We start from the raw sequence: 19,311 nt of genomic DNA on the forward strand, positions 1-19,311 counted from the left end.
ATGGTCTGTCTTCAAGGTACAGTGGCTTCTCTTACACTATCTGCATAATTCTCCTTGCCTCTTTGAATCCCACTCCTGTTTTCTGCCCACCTGGCTAGAAGGAGAGTCCTAACCTTGAAACATCTGTGCCTACCCCAGCACTACTTCAGTTAGGTGCAGGCCTGTCTTGCTTGGGTTTCACTGACAGGAAATCTAGCTATTGCCATACATCTGGTTCTTGCACTGCCCCACTGGTGGAGGTCAGAGTGTGCAAGCAAGGGCAGGGATATGAGATTTGGAGAATAACAGAAACCTACAGCTGAAGCCAGAAATAGAAGGCAGTCAGTGTAGATAGGTAAATCGAGTCAGGTCGGGCAAGAAGGACAATTTTGAGTGAGTCTGGGAAGTTGGAGACTGTCCCCTGAGGGATCTTATCAAGAACCTGCCCCTGCTCCAACCTGTTGCCAAGGTAACCTGTCCCAGGAATTTCCCCTCTCTACAGGGAGCTAGAAGGTTGTTAATTTGTCTACTCCATCCTGTCCTTCTCCCTACAACTCACCTATTTTCCACTTTTTGGCCATCCCAGGGAGCATTGTACACAGGAAGGAGAAAGATAAGGGGGGAAAGCAGGAGAACAAAGGAAGCCTAGGACATATAAAAAGGGCAGAATACCTCACTTCTGGGAATACCATGTTACCAGGGGTATGGCCCCCTTCTCCTTCATGGGAGAAGTCTATGTTACCCCTTTTTAAATAAACCCTGCTTCATATGCTTGCCTCTGCATGCTTCTCTAATGTTCAAACTTCAACATGTGGGGAAGCAGGACTCAACACCAATAACCAGCAGTATGACAGCTGCCTTATTTGGAAGGGGTGTTTTCACCTGCATTTTCCAACTAGGAAGTCAGAACAAGATTGGTGAGGTCTGGATATGTGTTAGGGGACAGACAGATGAGCACGTAGAAAACTCGAGGTTCAGAGAATAATTCTATAAAATGGGCCCACCTGATCTCCACGTTTTCTGTGTAGTGGTTTTTGCTGTGAGTAAAAAAGCAATTGGTCAAAAAGCAATTCACTTGCAGCCCTACTTGGCCTGCAGGCCTAAGCCTGCACATTCCTCAGCAAACTGAGGGAGGACCAAAGATCATGAATGATGGAGGCTGAGAAAGGATGACCACTGGTAATCAAAGAGAACAACTGCTTGTTAGCTTCCATACATTTGGGCTCCTCCAGGAACTCTGGATTGCCAACAATGTACCTCTGCGCCCCTGCTTCCAGTCACATATATGGAGAATTAAAGGGGTTTCTAGGATCTGTAGGAAAGCAACATATACGATGGTGTGAGGGGGAAGGGAAGAGAAGGGGAAATAAAAAAGAGAGAGATAAGTATCACAGTAGTGTGGATAGACAATAGGGATGGGAGGGGAGGGGGAATAGGGAGTGCAGCAGAATACAACGGACACTAGGATTTCTGTATGTATACACATGGATGTATAACCAACGTGATCCTGCAATCTGTACACGAAGAAACATGAGAATTCATACCCTATTTGAATCAAATGTAGGATATGTCAAGATCATTGTATTGTCTTGAACAATTAAAAAAAAAAATAGAAAGTCGCACCCTTTCCTACGAATGTTCAGCTCCAAGGCCCCACGTCTCTTCGGAATTTGCCTCTACCACTTTCTTCAATAAACTTTTTCTCCGCTTTCCTCGGTGTCTCTCCGTAGTTTTCTCTTCCATACTGGGGAACAAGGATCGTTCCCAATCTGCACCAGAGCGGCATCATGTGCATTTAACACACTCAAGGGTAAATAAGAAATTTGAACTTTGTAACCAGAAGATGAGAAGCCACAGGTTTCCGAGCAAAGATACCGATGACAACAGGCTGTGATTCAAGACTAAAAAGCTTAGATGGGAAACCTAGGTTCGACGAGAGGGTCAGGGCCTGAATTCACCTAGTACTTGCGGCCAGGGTTAGGATTTGTCCTGCTTTTCCCTCTCTTTAGAGGTAACTAAAACAAGGCATGGGAGTGGTTGGGACGAAAAGGGTCGCCCAGGAAGACCGGACCGGCGATGCGCATGGCCCCTAGCGGTGGCGACCCAGAGCTGGGGCCTGGAAAGCTGCAGCTTGGGCGTCGGGAGCTGCGCCGTCCGGGACGTGGCGGAGAGGCTGCAGCACGAGGGGATGACTGCGTGCCAAGGGGAGCAGCCACTGGAGGCGAAGGCTGCGTCCTGAATGCTGAGGAGCACCGGGTATGGCCACAGGACGCGCGGAGCCTCCGCCTGGGGCACGCAGTAGTCCCCATTCCCGCTCCCTGGGCTGAGGGACTGCATGGAACTCTAGGTTACAAATCGCGCACTTTCTCCTCCTGGACACAGGTCCTTCCGCGACAGCGGGCGCCCGGAGTTACGTCATCGGCGGGTCACCTCCTCCGTGGCCGCAGACTTTAGGTGTCGATGGGAAGCCTATCACGCGACATGCTGACAATAAGGGTTTGACGTTTAACAGTGGAAGGAGTGCGTCTCTTAGGCCTCTTCTCTCCTTGGCTTTGGCATTGTGGACATCTTCGGCGCCGTATTGCGCGGGTCCGCCCCCGATTTTACTCAGGCAGCATGTCGGACAGCCCCGCGCCGCGGAGGGGGCGGGGCTGGCCAGGGCGGGGCGGGGTCCTGGCTAGGCCGCGTCGCGCTCAGGGGCCGCACCGGGTAGCGTTTCTCTCCAGTGCCTGAGGCGGCTCTGGTTCGGAGAGCCCTTAGGCAGCTCTACGGGAACCTCTGTGCACGGATGGACCCGCCCGGACCCGGCGGGAAGCGGCCTGGCAGGCGGCGGCCCGGGCGGCATCAGCAGAGGCAGGACAGGGCCGAGGCCGCGGGTCCCTGAGGCGTGCGTGCCCACCGGGCCCGGCGGCAGCACCATGATGCCGGGCGAGACCCACTCGGCGGCGCCCGGGACGGCGGCGGACCTCTCGCGGTGTCAGGGCTGTGCCTCCTTGCAGCAGGTGCGTCGCCTCCCCGGGGCGGAGGGCGCGGGCTGCGTGTCAGGGGCTCTCCGGGTCCGCGGCGGGAGCTGCCCCGAGGCCCTCCTCCCGCTCCCCTTCTCGAATGTTTTGGGTACCTTTTGCTTTGCTTTGTTCACACCTGCAACCCAGGACTGGGCTCCGTGGGTGGAGGGGGCGGAGTGCGGGTGTGGAGGGCCTACCCAGCCTCAGGGTTCCCCAGGGCGGGCTTTGGTGGGTGAATGACAGGTGAAATGCGGAGGGAATTTACGTGTCGGAGAAGACCTTTGTTCTGACCCCTTCCAAGATTTTGTTGCTTGGAAGCAGATCTTTGGTGACGTGGGCTTGTCTGGGTATTAGACAACGTTTCGAGAGACATATTTCAGCCCATACGTGGTTTGTCATACCTATCTTAGTTGTCGAAGTTAATCATGTTATCAATTAAGTCAGTAACGTGTTAGTTTTCATTGTAGTAAATTAAAGGCATGAAGTTTCTAACAGCGGCCATGGACTGTTTCTATGTTGAGTTGCAAAAATCTGGCTTCTGGTCATGGAAGTAACAGAAATAGCCCCAAGTAATTTCCAGCGTCCTTCCTAACTGCTGTCAGAGTCTCATTTAAAAGACTTGCTGAACCACTGAGGGATGGGGGCAGGACAAGTAAAAGTTAGGTTAGAGAGTAAATACATTGGTGATTAATAAAATTGAAAAGGGGAGTGAATAAGTGAGCCAAAAGGGGGGCAGAGACTTTAGGGAGCCTTAGAGTGTTATATTTGAGCAAAGAGGTGAGAAAATGAGATTTGTTGATACCTAGATAGAAAAGCGTCTGAGTGGAAGCCTTAGGTGGGAGTCCTGGAGCATGAGCTTGCCTGGTAAGCTTGGGAAGAGCAAGAAGGCCAGTGAGGCTGCAATTGTCTGAATGTCAGAGGCTGATGGGGTCAGAAAGGGAGGAAGGGAAGGGCCCGATTGTGTGGGTCAGATAGAGCATTGTAAGGGTTTGGGCTTCTCTGAATAAGGTGGTGAGTTACTGGAGGTGTTTGCACAGGAGGATAATTGATGTGAGCTATGCTTTTCCGTCATGGATCTGATCTTCCAGCTCCTGTTCATCCCCAGTAGCCCCTATCTTATTTAAAGTAGCAGCTATGTTCTTCAGGATACTCAGGCCAGAAGCTGGATTTCCTTTTTGGTGCAACTCTTTCCCCTCTCAGCCTGAATCTAGTCCATCAGCTGGTGCTCCTGGGTCATCATCCATCCACTTTTCACCATCTTCATTGCTTCCCCATGATGGTCACCACTCTCATCTGTGACCTGGAGTTTATTGATTAGTCTCTTAAGGAGTCTCCTTCCTTCCTTCCATGCCACTGTTGGTTCTCAAAACAGCAATAGGAGAGTCCTGGTAGGTATCTAGGTCTAGGCAGGTGTAAACTTTTTCTCTAAGGGGGAAAATCATAAATTATTATGCTGTGACTAGTTCACAATTGCTCAACTCTGCCTAAAGGTGCAGAAGCAGCCATAGACAACATATAAAAGAATAGATGTGACTGTGTTGCATCGAAACTTTAAAAAACAAAGGGAAAGCCTTAGTTTGCAGACCTCTTTAGATCAGGACACTCTACTACATTTGGGTTTTCTGTTGCTTGGAATTGGAATACCTTTTTAGGGAAAAGGAGTGATCAGTTGTGAATGATGTCTCTGGAATTAGTCTTTAATTTTGTAAAGTGGGGCTGGAAAATGAGTTTCCTGGCAGATCATAGAAAAAATTGAGTGACGACCACCTTGAAGTTTTGTCTGATTTCTGTCAGCATTATGGAGTGGAGGAGGTTTTTGCCTGGTTATCACACCAAAGCAGGGCTTGTAGTAGAAATACAGAGAGTGATGTGCAGAATGAATGGGAGGGGTGCAGTAAGTAAGGTAAAGTATTTTACTAATGCATAGTGGTAATAATAAAAGCCTGAGTTAATTGAGGGGTTCTAGGAATAAGAGAAGAAAAAGGTTCTGAATAGGTAGGATGAAAATACCTCTTATATCAGAAGAATGGAAGGTTCAGAAATTAAAATCTTAAGTGACATGAGAACTGTGGTAGAAGAAACCAAGATGGAAGGGATATTGGAAATGTGGGAATGAAGTTTTGAAATAACATCAGGATGGTGATTTGTTTGTAGAGCAGAGGTACCCTATACACTAACAAGGAAATAGAGAGCATGCTAGTTGGGCACTGAGTTAATTGTAAACAGTTTGTAGGTGGAGTGGAGATGGGAGAATGGGGGAGTATGTTCTGTCACTTAAAACAAAAACAACAATAACAAAAAAAACAGAACAAAACAAAAACAAAGCCCTTGGAGTCAGTGGAGAGGAAAAAAAAAAACACCCAGCTGGCTGCTAAATAGCCTTTGATGAGGTGAGCATGGAATGATGAGAAAGGAGAAACAGATAAAGAGAATTAAATAGTGTTATAGAGGGAATTGAGATGGGAAAAGAATGATAACTGAGAAGAAGGAATTGTATTTGGTTAATTGGTAGGTGGATAATCAGCTTTTAGGAGACATTTCTGATTTGTTGTATGTTACAGCAAGTACTTGGATTAAACTTTTGCATGAGAAACTAAAGATGCAGAGAGAATATATCCTGCTCTGTAAGTGTTTTAATACATTGAAACTTCTTTATCTTGCAGAACGTTTACAAGCAAAATACAGGATACTTCTATAGGAGGAACCCATATCAGTGCTGTGGCTGTGTTCTGACCCATAACATTAAGTTAACAAGTCTATTCTGAGTTGAGCAGTTGTTTGCTGCACACACACAAAAAATCTTTCATGTCTTAATCCATCCTTTCCTTATTTTCTTTAGAAGTTCAACAGATATAGTTACTGCGTTTGATCAGGTCATTGCTTGATTCAGAAGTGTATAGCTTGACTGCATTTTATACATCCCTTTTTTTTCTTCAGTCTCATAAATCACCTCATCTCTGTTTTCTCATCTCATTGATTATAATGGTTTGTCACTGATCTGGAGCCCAATGTCCATGTGGGTTGCAGTCATAAAAACCAATACAGTGATATGTAAATTAAGCAAGTCTGTTTTTCTTTTTCTGGTGGTACTAGAGATTGAACTCAGGGGCTCACTACTACTGACCTATACCCCAACTCTTTTTTTTTTTTAAGTTTTGAGACAGGGTTTTGCTACATTGCTGTGGTTGACCTGGAACTTGCTATCCTTCTGCTTCAGCCTCTTGAATTGCTGGGATTACAGATGTGCTCACTGCCTGGCTAAATTACACAAGTCTTAAGTTAGGTGATTTTAAGTCAGGCTGCTCAACTGGCATATTTTGGTGGAGGAGAGGCCCTTTTTGCCCTACTTCACTGCAAAACAAAGCAATTGGACTTTCTTGGGAATCCAGATGAGAGTTTGAATATGTTCAGCTCATTGAACTAGATGAAGTTTAGTGAGCTAGGTGTTTTGTTCAAGAGACAGAACTGATCTTATATATAAACTTGTTGCTGGACTCCCATTGATAATTTCCAGAAGTTTGAACTTCATTATTTGGAACTTGAAACATATTTTCCCCAGATATATTGATTTACAATTCATTCTATGGCAAGGAATACTTATGAAATTATAATTCATTTATTTATCCACTATTGATGTCTTTACCCCTGGCATGTGTAATGAAATGCAATCATGAGTAGAACCAATTTGAGGCTTTACTCTATTTGAGGTTATAGTTGAGACCAAAGCAACCTCACTTATAAGTATGGTGTAAGTTTTGGTGGGAACACAGAAGAGGGCCAACTCTTTGGGCTTATGTGAATTCTGAAGGCCTCATTAGAGGAAGTGAATTCAGATTGAGGTCTGGAAGATGATTTGTAGTTGACCAAGAAGGAAAAGATGGAGGGAGAATCTTGTGGCAGAAGGAACAAGTTGTGCAAAAGCTTGAAGGGGAGAAAGTAGTGCGTGATAGATGAGCATGGAGCCAAGGATGACTGCCATATTTCCTCAAAAGATGAATACTTCAGCATACAGCCTCTGCCCCTTGACATTAGCATCAGTGCAGCAGTCCCATCCCATCCATTGGCCCATTCAGATTTTGATTACTGGTTCACGAGTAGCTTTTTCCTTTCTGGTTGATACTCCTGTCAGGAATGCTATATTTCATTGTCATGGCTCTTTACCATCCTTCGTTTAGTCTTTGTCTTTCATGCTTCTCATAGTTAAATAGTAGAGCCTTGCATACTCAGGGGACATTGGCAAGGCCTGAGACCATGCCCAGTTTCAATGATTTGCTAGCAGAACTCATAGGAGTCCTTCTATAGTTAGACTCATGAATATGGATTATTGTACGGAAAGGAGACAGAGCAGAATTAGTAAAAGGAAAAGGTATGGGGTGGGGGGTGAAGTATGGGGAGTTGTCCCTTGACTCTCCCAGCAGAGTCAAGGGACAACATGTATAAAAGTGTTAACAGGGAGGCTTGTTAGAAACTCGGTGGCCAAGGTTTTTGTTGGGGACTGATCATGTAGGCACATTCTAAATTCCAGACTCCCAGAAGGAATGCAGGTGTTTAACATAAATCACATTGCACAGTTTAGGCACAGTGAACCATGGTAATTAGTTTGGTGAATAGTGGGAGGGAACCTTTCAGAAATCCAAGCTTCCAAATGTCAGTCAGGACACACCTTGTGTGCAGGTCTTTCTAAAGGAGAGGGCTCTCAAGCCTATGTGTTAATTCAGCTGCACACCCACTTTGAGACCAGGGGGCTGCTGTGGCCCACTTCTGGATGTGGGGGGAGCTGCAAGCATGTCTTCAGCCTAAAATGTCATTAATGCTGAGGCAGAAACGCCACTGTCCTCACTGTATTGTTGTCCCTTGGTTCATGTAGGGGTTGGTTCCTAGACCCCTCTGAATACCAGAATCCTATGCTCACATCCCTTACATAAAAGCACAGTATTTGCATTTCACATGCACACATCCTCTTGTATTGTTTGAATCACCTCTAGATTATTTATGATGCCTAATATAATGTAAATCATTGTTGTACTGTATTATTTAGGGAATAATGGTAAGGGGAAAGTCTGCACATGTTCAGTACAGATGCATTTTTTCCCCCCAGATATTTTCTGTGGTTGGTTGAATGCACAGATCAGAACTCATGGATATAGAGGGCTAACTATGTTTACACATTTTTCAAGCTTATTTACACACTTTTCAAGCAACCTTCCTATCCCATTTTCATTTACATATTTACTCGTTATCTACATATGTTAATTTTTTGCCTAGTGTAACTGTTTTTCCAGCATTACTGGCCATCTCTTCTGTGTACCTGCTCAGCTTCTGCTGACTTGCTCCTCTCCAGGGCTGTCCTGCCAACCCCTCCTCACTGCATCACTTTCACTTTACCAAGCGAAGAAGGGGTTACTGCAGCAGTACCCACAGTGACATATAGGAGGGTATTGCGTTGCTTGAGATTAAAACAGTCTGCTAAAGAAAAGAAAAGGAGCAAATACAGATTTTTTTTTTTTTTTTTTTGAGAAAGAGAATGAAATGCTCTGGAAATTGTTTCAGTAAGTTTTATAACTTGAGGAAACCACCCACAAGGCAAAGAAAAGCAAAACATTAACTAGTTATCAGAAAAAGAAGACAATTAGGAATAACTCTGAACTTTCCTGTATACAACATAATATGTGTTGAGCATTGCAAAACTCAGAATCTGAAATCCAGGGTTTTGGAGCATTTCATATTTTGGATTTTTGCATTAGTAATGCTCACCCTGTAAAGTCTATGCAAATATTCTAAAATCAGAAAAACTTGAAATCTGAAACACTTCTGATCCCAAGCATTTTGGGTAAGGCATCCTCAAAGTGTAGGAGCTTCAGAAGAGAATAGGAGTGCTGAGAGAAAAACAGTAATCAGACCCAGCACTTTCCTGTTTCCTAGAAGAGAGGAGTATTTGGACCTTCATCTCCTTCCATAGAACATGGGCAATAGTGGGTTCCAGCTGCATGGATGAGTGAGGAGGGAACCTGCATGCCCTCCACCCAGGATTAACCTGCTACATTCCCAGGGGTCTAAGACTCACTGTATTGTTTTAACCAACATAAATGTCATTTGAATCTGATTAGAAGAGTGGAGGAAAAAGAGGTGCCTTATTAGGATATTGAATTATCGACTGAGTTCATACAGACATGCAACCAGGTCTTAGGAAATAATGTTAGAGATTAGAATGCTGGAGAATAGTAACAAGAAGTCCTTCCCCCGACACAAGAGTGCTGTTTTGTGGTGTTTTTATTTTTATGAGAGTTATACATGACTGTAGTTTAGAAAGACAACTAGATGCACAGGATTCCTTAAGATAGCCTGTAGCCCCAGCTCCACGCATCCCTCCTTTCCAGGAGACACTATTCTCAGTTGCTTGCACTATGTATGTTTTATGATGAGCTTTCTTAGTAGTACGGTTGTATTGCTGCTGCTTCTTTCTTTCTTTCTTTCTTTCTTTCTTTCTTTCTTTCTTTCTTTCTTTCTTTCTTTCTTTCTTTCTTTCTTTCTTTCTTTCTTTCAGTTTTAGGCATATCTGTTGAATTTCTGACTTTGGAAGGTGAGGGTGGAGCTTTTTCACTACTCCACCCTCTGCCATGCCTGCACATATCCCGCTCCCCATTCTCTCAGCATACTTAGGTTTCAGATCAGTATTTGGTTGTGACATTTTTATGACTGCACATTAATGCAGAGGGAAGCTCTGCTGGTGTACAGTATTACTTTTTCTGCATGGTTTCTTGTTTTCTCTAATAATTACATCCTTAGTTCAACTTTTTATCTTGAAAATATTAATGCATGCTTATTTTGCGCCAGGGACTAGATTGAATAGTTTTTATGGCCCATCCCTTTCAATCCTGATAGCATGCCAACCATTTAACTTCTGCATTTCAGGTTCTCCATCTGCAAAATTGGAGTTAGTACTGAGTCAGGGAGAGGTTAAATAAATTTGTCTAAGGTCACTCAGCCAGAAAGTGGTTGTGAAAGAGGAATTTGAATCCATATGTGTGTGATTCTAGGGCCAGACCTTTCTTTGATGTTTCTAGCCTAGGACTGACATTACTGAATGGCATCTGGAAGCAAGGTGGCGAAGATGAGATAGAATAGTGAAGAATTCAAAAGAGAATGTTGGGGGGGGGTGCGAGGCAGAGTCACTTCTGTTCAAAAAAATAATAATTTATATACATCACTCAAAATAACTACATGCACATGCAGTTCTGAGCTAGTCTTGTGTGAATACCGTTTAATGCTTTTGTGTCCACTGGCATTTTCTTCCCAAGGAGAAACTTCTTTCCTGCTCTAATCTGGGGCACAGCCGCCTTCCCAGGGCTTCTCTTCATCTCCATCTCTTGCATGAGCTAGCCTTTCCCTTGGCTTCTTCCATTCTTTTGGTGGAGCATGTTCACATCTTTCAGTACCTCCCTGAAGCAAATTTGTGGAGACTATTCAAATTCCCAATATTTATTGTACAGCATTTTAAATTTTCCTTCAAAAATGTGGGCTCACTTTCTAGGCCTCTGGTTCCAGTGTTGCTGTGAAGGCTGAAGCCCTTCCAATTCTAGATTCCTGGTGTGGGACTTGCTTCACTTTTCTTTGGGATTCTTAGAGGCTCATTGCCTTGTCTCTAATGTCTTGACATTCGGTGTTGACATTTCGTGGTTTGGATCTTATTTGAATCCATATGCCTAACCTTTTCAATTTGGAGACACCTGGCTTTGGTTTTTCTCTGACTTTTTTTTCATTTTCTGTCTGTAACTCTTATTGTTGGGCCTATGGGACCACCTTTATGACACTGGTTAATTATTTTTCTTTTTCTTCTTTCTCTTTGTTTTTGCTTTATATTCTGGGACCTTTTCAATTTTATGGTCAAAGCTTTTTGAGTCTTTAATTTTTGCTTTCCTGGTTTTAATTCAGTGATGACAGTGTTGTCAAAATACAAATTATCATAAGATTTACTCTTTAATGTTAGCAGTGAATGGTTTTAAGTATATTTACAGATTGTGCAGTCATCACCACTAATTGTAGAATGTTTTCATCTGCTCTCTAAAAGAAATCCTACCAACTGGTGTCCCTTGCCTCCTTCCTTCCTTCAGCACCTGGCAGCCACCAGTATACTTTCTGTCTCTGTGTATTTGTCTGTAATGGACAATCATTATAAATGGAATCTTAGAATAAGTGGCCTTTTGTGACTTGCTTTTTTCACTTAGCATAATGTTTTAAAGAATCATCCCAGTTTTTCATTGTCAAACAGGATTTTATTATATGACTATCTATGTATAACGTTTGTTTATCCATTCGTCTCTTGATGGACATTAAGTTTATGTTCACATTTTGACTAGTGTGAATGATGCTGGTATAAATGTTAGTGTATAAGTCTGATATGGACTATGTTTTCAGTTCCCTTGGGTGTGTATCTGGGAGAATGATTGCTAGATCCTGTGGTAATTGTTTAATGTGGAGTACTGCTAAAGGGTTTCCCACAGCAGCTAAACTATTTTACATTCCCACCAGCAATGTTTGAAAGTTCCAGTTTCTCCACATCTTTACCAACACTGTTATCCTTTTTTAAACTTTAGCCATATTATGGGTTTTCATGTTTGAATTTAAGAGCTCCTCCCCAGTTTCTAAGAGTTCTCAATGTTCTTTAAAAGTAGCTTATAATTTCATGAATATCTGGTTGTATTAATAAATAACTATAAAGTTTTCTGTCCAGTTTTTGTTTACTTCAGGCTGCTTTTTCTTGTTTTGGTCTCCCTCTTTCATATTGTAGCCTTTTGATTTGTGTTCAGGAGTCCTCAATTATTCATGAATGGTTCCTAATAGGCTAGCTATAAATTGAGTGTGTGAGGCTTTTGGACCCCGCACAGTTTTGCAGGATAGTGGCCTGGCCATTTGTTGATGGAAGAATAGCTAGTGTTAATACCTGCAGATCTTTTCTGAGGGAAAGTGCCCCCTTCTACCTGGAGGACAGAGGACTGTTTGCCTCTGTTCTAGAGCTTATTAGTGATAAACTGGTGGCCAATCTCAGATCACTGTGCTTAGGTTTACATAATCCCTCTGCTTTTGGTATGGTACCTCTGCCCCAAGCGTTCATGGTGTCCCAGAGACCTCCTCTTAAAAGCAAGCTTGCTGCTGGATTGTGGAGGAGTTGTTTCCTGAGGCTTGTTGGAGAGTTGGTGATTGGGATTCAATGTTTAACAAAAAGCTCTGATTAAGAGCCCACCTTAATCCAGTGTACTTTGATGGTAACCTGATTGGATCTGCCAAGACCTTATTTCCAGATTAGGTCATTCTGAGGTGGGCAGGACTTCAGTATGTCTTTTGGGAGTGGGGCATTCAACAGCTAACAGATGGTGACTAACAGTTCTCCACTTAGCAAAATATTTTTCATGCATGAGAAGTACTCATGCCTTATTTCCTTCTCACACTTTTTGAATAAGGAAGAGGTATTTAAATAATTTTATGAGTTATGTATAATATTATTAGGAATATGAGACATAGTGTAAAAAAGTATAGACATATCACTCTTGAATATATTTGACAAAAACAACCTAACTAGTACAATGGCACATTGAATCTATCAAGATAGTTGGAGTCAGTATAGTATTCTGTTGCTTTTATCCTGGGAAATGCAAGACTACTTCAATGTTAGAAACTATTGTAATTAATCCACTGCAATTAATAAGTGAAAGGAGAAAAATGTACACATTTAAACTAAATAGATACCTTTATATTTATTTGCTAAAGTTTAATACTCAGACATGGTAAAATCTTTTAGCAAACTATCTGTAGAAGTTCTCATGACATGATCAAAGTATATCAATGAAAAACCTGAATTATAGCAAACTTAATTCTAATTTAAGACAAGGATGTATACATAGTATTCTTCCCTACTACTCACTATTTGGCCTTGTGCTGAGGCTTTAGTGAGTTCAGGAAGATGAGGGCAAGCAAATAAGGCATAAGCATGAGTTAAAGGAGGGATAAGACTATTGTTGTAGAGGTTGTAACTATTTGTATAAAACATACAAGAAAATTTTCATTACTGCCACAAAAATCACAGTTGTCACTCAGGTAGAGAGCTGGTAAGGCTGCTGGAAACAGAAACAATGGGTGGGGATGGTTCACCTCTGGAGGGTGGCCTGCTGTTAAACATTGCTAGAGTCTGTCTTAGCAATGCACTGTTTGAACTTCATCCTAAAAAAAAGTAGAAGAGTCTCATAAAGAAATGAACAAGGAAATCTACTACATGCTATTAGGAAAGACTTGAAAGTACTAAATGTCCTTTATAGAGACTTGGTAAATTGAGGGCATCCAAGTGTGCTTACATGTGCTGCAACCACTTGAAAGCTAAGAAAATACTATGGGATTATTTCTTGTGTGGAATATGGAAAAGTTAACATGATTGTGTTCTAGAATAAGTTGTTATCCAGGTGTTCATTTGAACAGGGTAACATTTTTTTAAGTTTATAGCAGTAACTTAGAGCCATATTTGTTACTGGTCTGTATGTTCTAATGTGGATCCTTATGAAATAAGTTTTCACTTACTCTTGGATCCATTGTAATATTCCAACTTATCTCTCCCATGTTACTTTTTGTAATTCTTTACTTTTTAAAAAGTTGTACATCTTTTTGGGTAGTCTTAAATCCTTTCATAAACCATGTAGGGTGAAGAATGATGATCAGTTAATATTTATTGAACTGTGATGCTGTGCACATTGTTAAAGCTTCTTTACAACTACTTTTTTTGTTAAAAGAGTGTTAGTGTTTTGATAAAGATGTTTGAGGGAAGCATGGGCTGGAAATGTGTGTTTACATAATATAAATACTAGGTTCGCATTTATATGTTTATGTAATATTAAACCAGACATTTGAATTTTCTCATAAATATCATAGATGTTTAAAGTAGTTGAGTGTGATAGAAACCTAAGTAGCTAACTGTAGCTTTTTTCTTTCAGAATTTAAATGAATATGTTGACGCATTGATTACCTTGAAACAAAAAATTATTAATACAGAGTAAGTATATTTGCATACAGAATTTTGTAAGCCTGACAAACTGAAGTACCTGGAGGTTTTGGGCCCTGAGGGTTAGGCTACGAGGTACTAATTCTGGTAACATTTCTGTGAGTTCTCTCAGCAACTTGAACCTTTATTTAGTGGCTCACAACAAAGCTCCTGGGTAAGTAGGAAGTTACTTTCGCTGGATTGGAATTTTTTAAAAGCTGTTTTGTGTTTTCAAGATCATTTTAGCTTTATGCTGAATGTAAAATTTTCCTCACAGTATTTTATAGCCATGATTTCAGATTTACTTTTTTAATGCTATAATAGTCTTATGAAATTTAGGCCACAATGCTACTTTGATCAAAGTGATTTTTAATTAAAAGCTCATATTAGTGCAATGCTTTTGAGGTATTTAAGGTAACACATTAGCATACATTGTGTCTGGAAACCCAGAGGAGAGGCTGCTTTGTATGATTTGCAACATGATTTTAACATAGTGTATTTTCTAAATAAAAAGAATAACCTAATTCTTTTCTTTGTTACAGTAATTTGCTAACAGAATACCAGAAGAAATGTGATGATATCCTTTTACTGTTTATTTCTTTTGAATGTTTAGATTTATTTATATATAATAGAGATATGAAGACTGATCTTTTTAATAGTTATCTTTTGGAAGGCAGAGTTTATAGGCTCAAATAAAAAGTGTTTCTAATGGGCATAATTGACAGGTAGTCCTTTTAGTTTTAATGCATACTTAAAGTTCTAAGACAAGGAGATTTAGCAGTCTGTTTTGTTTCTATTACTCTGATTTTTTTAAGGTATTATAAGCTTTGTAATACCATTTTTACTGAGAATGTAGCATCTTAGGACATGTTTTGACACTTAGGAATTACTTTCTGAATATTCCTTTTGAATCTGCAAAAAGTATACTCGAGAACATTCAAAATGTTGGGAAAAACTTGTTTAATTATTTTGTGATTAATAGAGAATTAGTGTATCAAAAACCATATAGAAATAATATGATTTTTATATTCATAAGGAAATTCTTGGGCTTAGAGTCAGTTTGTTCAATAAATATTTACAAAACACCTGTAATTTAGTTAGCTCTGTTTAAATATTTTCTTAGCAGATAGAGAAAGGTCTGTATTACTGATCTTTCCACATCTTTGGTGATAACATTTGCCTTGAGTTAAGTCTCTCCCATAAAAATTCTCCCATGAAAACAAACATATATGTGCCCATAGAGATCATGATACTTCAACTTTATTTTCCACGTTGGGACAGATTTCTGCTGTCACAACAATTGAATCTCAAGTTATTTTGACAGCAACTTGAGGCCTACTTCAGTATTATTTTTGGCATACTGAATGTAATTGTGATCTCCAATTATTTGTTTGTATTCATATCATGATATCTAATTTGTATAATTAGAGCAAGGTATTAGTATTTAGATTTAGTTTTAGTGTTTGAATTTTTACATTAAAAATTGGAAGTCACTGACAAATTTCTCATATGCTTCATTTTGTGAAACTTAATTTGTTTAATTACAAATGCATAAAAATCACAAAAGTAATATGTTTGATTTTAAGAGTGGTACAGAAACAATTATCATAACTACTTCTAGATTGCTAAATAGAAAAATAGATGGGCAGCTTCATATGTGTGTATGTTAGTCAGTTTTTCGTTGCTGTGACCAAAATACTTGACTAGAGCAACTTAGAGGAGGATAAGTTTAATTTGGGCTCATGGCTTCAAAATTTTCAGCCCATGGTCTGGGCTGGAGGTGAGAAGAACAATATGACCCAGGAGTGTGGTGGAGGGAAGTTGCTCAGCTTGCCAGCCTGGAAACCCAGAGGGGAAGTGGGGAAGAAGGGGTTAATGTATCTGTCCACTGGTGAGGTTACGGCTCCCATAAAGAAATCATTTCACTTCTAAATATTGCTACCTCACCTAATACAGGATATAATAATATAGGGACACCCTATATGCAGACCATAATAGTATCCATTGTATCACTTTTGGAGAAATGCTATAAACTTTTTGAGGTTGTGGGTAATCTGGAAATTACTGACTTACCTAAAATTTGTCTACAAAAGTGTTTAAATAAGAATTATCAGCATGATTCTTTATAAATAGGTAAGACTTTCAGAAGTGTGTTGTGTGATGTGATATTCAACTTCAGCCTGAGCTTCAGATACTGATTTTTTAAAACATACACTTGGAATTTGCCACAAATGTTTATTTGTTATTCCTTAAAAATGCAGTAGTTTGCTTTAAACTTAAAAACCCAGTCACACATTTATTATGGCTTTTTATATAATTTGCATCTTTTGCTACTCACATGGCAACAGATTTTCTCTTTTTTTCCCCTCAAGATTAGAAAGTTATATTTTTCAATAAGTGGGCTCTGATAAAATCAGCATTATTCAGTGCGTTATTTTTTTGTTTAATTCTGACCATTTTATTGTCTATCATTGCTTCTTTCCAAAGGACAGGAAATACATTGTTTTCATGACTTTTTAAAAAAAATTTTTTTCAAAGACTGCTATAATTTAGGAAGAGTAGTAAAGTGTACTTCTCAGCCTTGAGAACCTTAAGATGCAGGAGCTGCAGACATATTTTTACAAATATACACATGCTATGCTGGGCTGTAAGTAAACATGGGAGTTGCTCGGAAGTTAAACTTCATGGAATTATTCTTTGCTGTCTAAGCATATTTACTGGCAGATGAAATTGAGGTTATCAAATTGTCTGAATTGTAAAAATGAAGACCCATGTAGATTTTATAATCTCTCTGTAGCTTTTGTGGATTTTACGTTCTCTTTGTATTCTTTTCTAATTACTCATTAAGGGTAGTTATGTGATTTTTGTGAATTATATATAACTCTTGTCTGTTGCCATTATTCTCTGAGTTACTCAAGAAATGAAGGGCAGGTTATTGGGAATTCAGATATATATGGAATATCAAAGTATTTTCTATTTACTGGTTAATGCTTGGTCTTTATTCTTGTAATTTAACTCTAACCAATCAAGTCTTCACAGGGCTGTTTTTTTTAGAGAAATAGGTATTTTGGTAAATAGGAATAACTCAGTAAAAAGACATTACAGTGTTACAAGTAGAAGCTTAGATGTTATTTTCTGGGGTTTATGATATTTCTTGTATGTTCATTGATTATAGATTATTAAAGATAATTGTAAAATGAGTTTTATCTGATACTCACCTGGAGAGGTGAGTATCAGATGATAAAATTCTCAGAGTTTTCTTTAATAAGTTTTACAGCTGCAGTTTGCAAGAAGGTAAGCCAACCTCTTTTCATAGTTGGTGATACCACTTGTTTGAGTGTTTGATTTTGAATAGGTATTTGTAGGCCAGAGTTTAAACAGAATCTAACAAAACATACCTAGGATTGATCCTAGGTGTAGTATGTTGCTTTATTGCTCATAATAAAAGATTTGCATTTTTCTGCCACATCATTTGAATGAATTTACTTAGGTCTTAAGTTGCAGCCTGGTGTTTCATCTTTTCATTGACTTTTGCTGACTATATTGCAACTGAGATGAAGCTTATTCTCAAATTACTGTTGTCCACATGAATTGCACTTTTTAACATGGTTGTTTATCTAGTGTTATTTTACACAATCCAAAACAGGCCTACTTAAAACTTTAGCAATATTTCATGTTCTGTTTACATTTGTCATTTAGAAGAAGGCTCAAATGTAGTTTTAACCCACATTCCAAAATAGCCTATCACTTAATTTGAATAAATAGTGATGCATTCAAGATTGGAAGTGCCATGTTTGCAGACAGTTCTTGAACACGTTCTCTAGCAGAGAGAAGAGACTTCCAGGGAGGTCTACTTGTACTTGTTTCCCAAGTTGCTTTTTGATACACTTTAAACAAAAATAGACTGTTATTTCTAAGAAATTAAGCAATATGAAGATCATATTAGTGTAAGTAGGTATAAATGGTAGAAATGTATTTAAAAAGATTATTTTCTTTTTTTTTTTGGTTCCAAATTAGAAATCTCAGATCATCAGTATAGGTGTTCAGCAACTCACTGCAGATTCTCTTGTGTAATGACATTATTCATTGTTCATTTTTAGAGAAAATAGTACTTTACATCACCAAGTGGAGCAGATGCTGCAGAAAATTTCTCCTCTGCAGAAGTGTCAGGAAGAACTAGGATCTTTAAAAGCAGAGCTAGAAGAGAAAAAGGTAACTACTATCATTTCCTATAAAGGCCTATTGTCACTATAATTGTTAAAAGGGCACTTTTAATGTGTTATCAAAGCAAATAAAAGTTAATATATCACTGTCCTTAGAGACACTGAGCTGATTGATTAATGGCTTCACAGTGATTATAATACTGTTAGTTCCTTATGCTTTTTGAGGACTCCACTAGAGAAAACTGACAACTGAGTGTTTTTTTTTTAATGTGTCCTACGCTAATTCAATTTTTTCCCTAAATGTGAAATAATGTGCAAAAATTTACACTTAAATCATTGTGTGTGACTGAGAAAGTGGGAGAGAATTTGATTTCATCCAGTAGTGCTGGACAGCCGAGGGTAGGACTCAGGGTCTCTGTTTTAGTATGAGTGAAGATGTCATATAGAGAACTCGCTCTCATGGTTCATGAATTAATCAATGTACTAAGCAATGTCTATACATCCTTTTACCACTATTACCTGGGTAGCTTGGTTTCGTCCTGATTTTAGATTTCTGTTCTTGTAGTTATGTTTGGTACTTTGTGGTTTCTCATTGTCTGTGAGCAGTGCATAAAGTGAGAGTACTTCACTAATATTCACATGCTCTCATAGGTAAGTGTTGAGGTTAGAAGGTACTTCCTGTTTGAAACAGTCTGATACTATTTATGCAATGATTTGAAGTCCTGGGGAAAAAACACCTATTTTAGATATAAAACTTTGATAAGGTTATCCTTTCATGGAGTTTATTTTCCTTTTCAAAACCCAGTTTCCTGGAAAACTTTTTTTTTTTTTTAAATACCTTAAACTTAGGATAATTTTCTGTATAAATTTACCTTTTACAAGAACCTTAAAAAAGAGTTCATGGCTACTACAGATAAAATCACTGGAAATCCCGAAAGTCATATGGTTTACATGAGACAGATTGTTACCACCCTGGAGTATTCTCCCCTTTGCAACCCATGGCTCTTGGGTGAGAGTATTTGTGCCTTCTGGTCTTTCTTACATGGTGCTATTTCACTAGAGACATGTAGCTATCTGAAATCTTATGTACTTGAATGATACATATTTATTTACTGTTTTTGTAAAAATTCTTCATTCAACT

The 19,311-nt window shown here is 39.6% G+C and overlaps 1 protein-coding gene across 1 annotated transcript in view; it reads left to right on the forward strand.

The window, feature by feature from the left end:
- Window positions 1–2,688: 2,688 nt before the first annotated feature.
- Window positions 2,689–19,311, forward strand: part of Ice1 (interactor of little elongation complex ELL subunit 1) — a 50,201-nt gene continuing 33,578 nt past the window's right edge. Inside the window, exons 1-5 of the mRNA XM_077791404.1 lie at window positions 2,689–2,981; window positions 13,961–14,019; window positions 14,550–14,584; window positions 17,283–17,301; window positions 18,108–18,219. Coding sequence (XP_077647530.1) covers window positions 2,898–2,981; window positions 13,961–14,019; window positions 14,550–14,584; window positions 17,283–17,301; window positions 18,108–18,219 — 309 coding nt within the window. The 5' untranslated portion in view covers window positions 2,689–2,897. The remainder of the gene's footprint in view (window positions 2,982–13,960; window positions 14,020–14,549; window positions 14,585–17,282; window positions 17,302–18,107; window positions 18,220–19,311) is intronic.

This window comes from Urocitellus parryii, chromosome 1 (genome assembly GCF_045843805.1).
Source record: "Urocitellus parryii isolate mUroPar1 chromosome 1, mUroPar1.hap1, whole genome shotgun sequence".
Taxonomy (NCBI): Eukaryota; Metazoa; Chordata; class Mammalia; order Rodentia; family Sciuridae; genus Urocitellus; species Urocitellus parryii.